The 7603-nt window shown below is 36.0% G+C and overlaps 1 protein-coding gene across 2 annotated transcripts in view; it reads left to right on the forward strand.

Moving 5' to 3' along the window:
• Nucleotides 1-6854, forward strand: part of abtb1 (ankyrin repeat and BTB (POZ) domain containing 1) — a 40410-nt gene extending 33556 nt beyond the window's left edge. For both annotated transcript variants that reach the window (XM_039773234.1, XM_039773237.1), the window contains exon 12: nucleotides 6163-6854. In XM_039773234.1, coding sequence (XP_039629168.1) covers nucleotides 6163-6369 — 207 coding nt within the window. In that variant the 3' untranslated portion in view covers nucleotides 6370-6854. The remainder of the gene's footprint in view (nucleotides 1-6162) is intronic.
• The last annotated feature ends 749 nt before the right edge of the window (nucleotides 6855-7603 follow it).

Below are 7603 nucleotides of genomic sequence, written 5' to 3' on the forward strand. Positions count from 1 at the left end.
CTTATAAAATTCTGCAGGGTAGCCATCAGGGCCTGCTGCTTTCCCACCTTGAAGTGACTTTATAGCATCTAGTAATTCTGATAACGCCAGAGGTTTATGAGTTCCTCCACACTAAAAGTGTCTATTTGTGGTATCTGTAATGTATCCAGAAATGCATTAGATTGTGTGTTGTCTTCTTTAAACTCAGTAGAATATAAGGATTTATAGTAGTCTCTAAATGTGTGCATTATATTTCTGTGGTTGATGATTTTGTCTCCGTTAGTGTTGGTGATTACAGGGATTGCGTTGGACTTCTTGCTTGTGAATTTGTTGAGCTAAAAGCTTATTAGCTTTCTCTCCATGTTCATAGTAATGATGTCTGGATTTATAAATTAGTTGTTCAGTTTCTTTAGTTGTCAAGAGGTTTAGTTCTGAATGCAGAGCCTGCCTTTTCCTATGTAGAGCCTCGCTTGGAAGCCTGGCATGTTCTTCATCTATTCTAGTAATTTTGCTTTTAGCTCTGCTACTTTCTTGGTTTCTAATTTATTTCTGTGGGAAAGATATGAGATAATCTGTCCTCTTAAGAAGGCCTTAAGAGTTTCCCAGAGTATTCCTGCAGAAATCTCTGAGGATGTATTTGTCTCTAGGAAGAAACTGATTTGTTTGGATATAAATTCTGTACAATTCTCGTCTGCTAATAGAAGCGGGTTGAGACGCCATCTGCGAGGTGAGTGTGTGGGGCATAATGACTTTAGCTCCAAGATCAGAGGTGCATGGTCAGAAATAACAATAGCATCGTATTTGCAAGATTTAATCATAGGCAAGAAATTATTATCTATAAAGAAATAATCAATTCTTGAGTAGCAATGATGTACTGGTGAGTAGAAAGAATATGTTCTTGAGTTTGGGTTTAAAAACCTCCAGGGGTCTGATAAGTTGTGATCAGTTATAAACTTTGTAATTATCTTTGCAGTGTTAGATGTCGTCCCCCCTGTGATAGAAGTCCTATCTAAGAGTGGATTTAAAACACAATTAAAGTCCCCAGCCATTATAATTTTATGAGTGTTCAGATTGGGAATGGATGCAAATAAATTTCATCGACATTAGGTGCATAAGCATTTATCAAAATCATTTTACAGTTAGATAAGTTACCCATGACCATCACATATCTCCCTTCAGGATCCAATACTACATCTGATGCTACAAATGAGACTGTTCTATGTATGAGAATTCCCACACCTCTAGTTTTCTTTGTAAAGCTAGAATGGAACATTTGGCCAGTCCAGTCCTTTTGCAGCGGAACTGATCCTTGCTTAGTAAGTGGGTCTCCTGTAAAAATACTATTTTAGCATTTAAACCTGTTAGGTGAGAGAGTACTTTCTTTCTCTTTAATTCGTGATTCAGGCCTTTAACATTCCAGCTCACAAAGTTAACTGTCCCATCATGGAGACATTGATTCTGAATTTTTGATGTCATTTTATAGTCTTAACTGGAAGTGAGACAGCTTTAACCTTAATTTCCTATTTCCCCAAGAGTTATTGCCATGCAGCCTATTATTACGTTGGTAGTTATAATTATAAAGATTAAAAGGATAGATTAGATATAGATATAGCCTGCTCTCTTTCTCTACCCCCACCCTCCCATTTTGCCTCCCCACGTGAGGCTGGACCCCACTTCACACAGTCCTGGTCCTCTGACATACCCAGAGACCGAGCATGTCCAAAGCAAAACAAGCCCCCACACCGCGGCATTTTTGGATTAAAAAAAAAAAAACAGAGATATCTATTGTCAATATAGTCTAAAATTATAATCATTAACAAACTATAAACTTAAAATATATATAATATTCAGCAATCTTAATGTATTAGGATAATAAACCCGGGGAATGGTGTTAGAAAGTGGTCCAGAATAAGCATAGTAAATCTTAATGCAATAATAACAATAACAATAAACCAAGGGTATGATGTTAAACAATCTCCTTAAAAAAAAAAAAAAAAAAAAAAAAATTAGCACTACCATTTATAACTGTAATTAAAACATAAAGAGAAAGCGTCCGAGTAATAAAGAGGATATATAATGATAAAAACCTGTATCTTAACAAAGAGATCAGACAGTAGGTTATTTATCCTTGCCATGTCATGACAGGCTTCGACTCACTATTGTGTTTCAGAATAGTGTCTGGATCAGCTTTCTTAATTCCTTTTCTTCTTCTTCCTTGCTGGCGAAGACATCAAATTGACCGTACAATTCCACTTTCAGTTTGGCAGGATACAAGAGGCTGTGTTTGACATTGGCTTGCCGTAACTGCTGTTTGATGTTATAGAAGGCTGCACGTTTAATAGCTGTTGCTGGAGAGAAATCAGGGAAGATACGAATGTGGTTATTTTCATATATAATCTCTTTCTTGTGTCTGAGGAGTGCCATCACCTCTAGCTTAAATAATAATCTCTCGAAGCGAATAATAAAAGATCTAGGTCTACCGGTATTTGATCCAAGTATGCGATAAGCCGCTGCTATCTCAGAATCTGCTTTAAAGTCCTCTCCAATTATTATAGTTCAGCTGCGAATTTCACTGGGTTTGGACTTTCTCGATTCTCAGGTAGACCTTCGATTCTAATATTATTCCTTTTGCTTCCATCTTCCAAAGTAGCAAGTCTGTCTCCGAGTTTTTTGCATTCGGAGCTGGCAGTTGTTGCTTTTTCTTCAGCACTTGAATGTCTCCTTGACATCTTCCAGTTGATCAGCAAGTGTGCTCCGTTTAGACGAGATTTCCTGAATGTGCTCTTCAATTTTACCCATCATATCTTTAAAGACTGCCTCAAAGAGAATACATATGCGTTCCTTCAAGTCTTTATTATCCTGCTGCCGCTTCTGTCGCAGCTTCCCATTTGCTTTTTCCCTTGCCTTCTCATTTGCCTTCTTGCTTTTCTTTATATCTTTCTTTCTCTCTTGCTTGAGTTCTGCTTGAGCTTGCTTGAGCTCAGCGATCATCACCTTCAGTTCAGAGAGACGATTTCTGCTTTCGTGCACTGTAGGTGAGGCCGTGGGCTCTATTGCAGCTGGTGTTCCCGGCACGCGTGAAGTAGTTGAGAGCGCGGACTGCAAGGCCTTTTCCAGTTTCAGATGATCTTCTCCAATCGGCAAGCTATCGTGACCTGCATCACTCGCACTCGTACATTCGCTCCCCATTTTGCTCTCAGCCAAGGACGATGTAGCGGAGCGTGTTCCCGAGGAGTCTGTTGTTTCGCCCGTCTGATCCAGGTCAGTCTCTGAATGGCCGTATCTTGAGCTTGAACTTGGGCTTGCCGATCTGAGCTTTGATGTAGCTTTAATTTTTGTTTCTTTCTGAACCCCTTTCTTGTTGGCCATTTTTATATATATATATATATATATATATGTTTGCATATATTGTAGTAGTGTCCCTCAGGTTGGATAAACACAGGATATCTCAGGATAATAATAAGATGATATTAAAAATAACACCGCTGCTAGCGGAGCTCCGCTTCAGATGTCCATCTCTTGCAATGGATGAGACCAAACTTTTCTATGAAAATATTTGAGGCACTACTCCTTTTCGATTAGAGTTCAGGAATCCTCCAGTTTACCAGTTTATAATTCAACTGAAGATTATTAAAATTATTTAAAAAAAAAAAAATATTTACTTAGTATTGAGGATTGCTTCTTGTATCACTAAAGATTTTTCTATTAATCTTATAGCACTGAAACATTACAAGCCTGTTATCAAAAAGTGAATTTCTTTGACCCCAGTAGATAATACACAGTCTTCACATCGAGTCAGATTATATATAATTAATAATTAATCCTTGCAATTCATATCCGACAACCATAATGGTGTAACCCTCTAGTTTTCTTACCAAATCACATTCTCTTCAGACATCTGTTTTGGTTTTAGTTTCTTTGCCAATTGCATCTTAGCAATTACTCCTGTTGTTGTTTTGTTTTTTTGTCATGTTGACTATTTAGAGGCGCTGGTTGGAGATAACAAAAAGTAGACAGTTTACAGTTGTGCTGTGGTTCAGTTGAGCTGCTTAGGGATTTTGCAGTTGGCATGACAAGAAGTGGAGGCAGCAACACTTGCCAAAATGAATACATAAATTAACTATTTTGATTAAAATGGTACCAACAGACAATGAGAGAGCCAAACGTGCCTCTCAGCCCGACTGGTTGCAGAAACACATACATCTCACCTACCTGTTACTCTTTAACAGCTGAAGCTACAAAGGATATGCTTTTTTGTGCAATTCATCAACCATTTTATCTGCTAAAAAAAAAGTTAAAATGATTTTTACATCAGAGGTGCTGCATTGTGGTGGTTGTGTCGGCAATTGTGCAGTACATTGCTGTACCCTTGCCTAATTTAGAAGAGGAAAAAAGAGTTGGAAAACTCTAAATTGGTGTTAGAACAGAGTTTGTATGCCATGCTGGACCATCACTCACTTTTGTTTTTATATAATTATTTTTGTTTTGTGCATAGGTTTGCGTGTCATCATACTTGAGATATCATGCCAGATGTATTTGAGCTATAAACACACCGTGTACAGCCCAAGGAAGTTTATACATTTTTAATAAATGATGGAATTATGTGTACTTATCTAAGAATTTTGTTAAAATAACTGATTATGTAGCATTAATTAACATAAACAGTTAACAAATTGCCTTCAGAAAGTCCGGGTGGTGTCTTATTGTCATCTAAAAGGAGAAAAAATGTCTTTTAGAACTGTGTAGTCTTCTTTCAAAATCTTCTTTGTTCACCTTAGAAACAACAGGGTCCAATTTTGTATCTATTTAGATCAGTGTTTCCCAACCTCGGTCCTGCGGGCACAGTTTGGCTGCACGTTTTTGTTCAAGCCAGCTTCTGTTTTTAATTGGACTCCTGGGTTAATTAAGTGATGTGTTATTTCCCAAGTTCTGTGTTTTGGGAACAATATAGAAATTAGAAAACTAAGTTTGGTAAAAAAAAAAATATATTAAAATGTACCAAGCAGTTATATGGGAATAATGTATTTTTTTCTTTTAAACAATATTTCATCTAGATTTTTATTCTGCTTTTCTAGGTGTTCTAATTGTTTAATGAATCCATTATTTACTAATTAGTGGGTCTAATGCTAAAGTACTTGCAGCCTTTGATTATTCAATATTGTTTGCCAGCGTCTCTGCTATGCTCATTTTTAATTGTCATTATTAAGATACAACGAAGGGGAAAAACTGCACAGAGAAAGGGCAAAATAGAATGACATCAACAAAAGAGAGTTAAGAATTTAAATCTATAGCAAAAGTAAAAATGTTTCTAAATGTCTTATAAATGTACAAATCATGATGCTGTGTTTTTTCTGAATGTAGAATAAAAGAAAAATAATACCAGCTCATTAAATGAGATCAGTGCAGTCACAGGGGGCCACAGGACTGAGGTTGGGAAACACTGGTTTAGATGCATCATCCTAATTTATAATTAAATTGCGATATAAATTAGGATGTTATTTGCATCATTTTACTTTTCACATCTCAGTGTTATTACACCTTAGGGCCAAAAAACATCACCACATAAATAAATTTTGTCAGTCGGTTGTTCTTTAGTCATCTCCTGATACCTTTTTGCAGTCAGTAGTGCTTTATACTTCCTCAGAGAGGCCAAGTAAGAGGGGCTTTCAGAAACACACAACAAAGTAGCTCATACAGTACATTACTTACTTGCATCATAAAGTTGCTTGTTAATATCAGTGACTCATCATTTTCTACAAACTCACCCCTGAACTAAAGTCCAATTAAAGATTAGGATCTTTTTTTTTTTTTTAAACTGTCCCTTTTACACATCTTAATACGTATACTGTAATAAATAGTTCTGAAAATATATTTACCAGTTTCGTATTTTATGTTTTGTAGTGGTTGTTTTTTTTTTGTTTTTTTTTTGATGGGTAATTTGTCTGGGACATTGTCAATTATATGAGCACCATGACAACCTGAGCACATTTAAAAAAAAAAAAAACAATACTAAACTGAATACTATAATTATTTTAACTACGGTACAAGACGGTTAAAAGAAAAGAATTCCCACGATTATGCATACCTGCTTGTTTTAACTTTTTGAAAAACACAAATGTGATGCTTTGATGCAGTGCTGACAATATACAACAGAGAAACTAAAGTTTTAATGTCTTTGTTTAGCTTGTAGAGGTGGAAGAATTTGCTGAAATGGTGAAAGAAGATGCAGATGCTGTTGAAGCTCGTCAGGAGACTGACTCCATTCCTCTGATAGACGATATCCGCTTTCATATCACCAGCAATGTTCAAACGTACAGTGCAATAGAAGAGGCCAACCAGAAACTAGAGGCCCTGGAGCAGCTGCTTGCAAGTATTGGACTAGAGTGCTAAGTGCAGCGCATTTCAGCAGTGACGACTCCAGCCTCGTTATATAAGACAGCACTTTAGCTGTTTTTTGACTTGCTGATTATTCATGTGTGAATGAGTGGTTTGCAAGTTCCATTGATGCAGGGGCTTACAACTCAATAGCATGTATTGCAGCTTTTGCCTTTTTAAAGCAATAGAAGTAAGACAACTGAACCAATGCAGTCATGCATTATGAAATTAATAGTCTTGAAGAACAGAGTATGGCATATGCAAAACCAGAGAGTTTTAAAGCAGCAAGTTTTTTCTCGGTGTTTTGGGTTTTCATGTTTTGTCATCACATTAAATATATTTGATATAATATATCCTGCTTTAAGTCAATATTATATAGCATTCTGAAAAGTATTGGGGCTGAGTTATTAATCTTTTTATACACAATGTCAAGTGCATTGATTTTCATTGTTTAGTTCTTATATTTGCTTTAGTCCATTAAACTAAAATCCTCTGACTCATGCACTGCATTCTTCTTTTTCCTTCTCAAAAAAAGTAACTTTTTATATAAATTTTTGAGTTTTTATTTTACTTTTGTTTTCCTGCTGAGAATGGCTGATAAGAGAGGTTTTGAAACCACCAAAATCAGCGTTACATTATAGAGAAAGGAAGGATTCATCAATCTACATCAAATACAGAGCCAGAGAAAACCAGGAAATGTAGACTCCTTGAAACTCGGCTGTGAACAGATGATCAGTTATCTTTCATCATGAACCATGCAGCACCAGACCTTCCACAAGGTATCCTACCTGATGGAATCAAACAGGTTAGGCCAATGACGTTTATCTGTTAATTTGCCAAGTAATTTGTATCCTAGCAGGGTAAACATCTGAAACAGCACTAAAACCTAAGAAGAAATACATGAGCAAAGATTTTTCTTCACAAGGAAGATGCCATGGTTGTTACCACATTCTACAACAACATTTATTTATATAGCACATTTTCATACAAAAAAATGTAGCTCAAAGTGCTTTACATAATGAAGAATAGAAAAATAAGAGACACAGTAAGAAAAGAAAAGAAGTCAACATTAATTAACATAGAATAAGAGTAAGGTTCAATGGCCAGGGGGGACAGAAAAAAAAAAAAAAAACTCCAGACGGCCAGAGAAAAAAAATAAAAAAAATAAATAAATGATGATGTTTCTTTTTTTTTTTAAGATGCTGATAACATACTTGACGAGTAGTGGGAATTTTGTTACTCTAGACAA

Source organism: Polypterus senegalus, chromosome 12, assembly GCF_016835505.1.
Source record: "Polypterus senegalus isolate Bchr_013 chromosome 12, ASM1683550v1, whole genome shotgun sequence".
Classification (NCBI taxonomy): Eukaryota; Metazoa; Chordata; class Cladistia; order Polypteriformes; family Polypteridae; genus Polypterus; species Polypterus senegalus.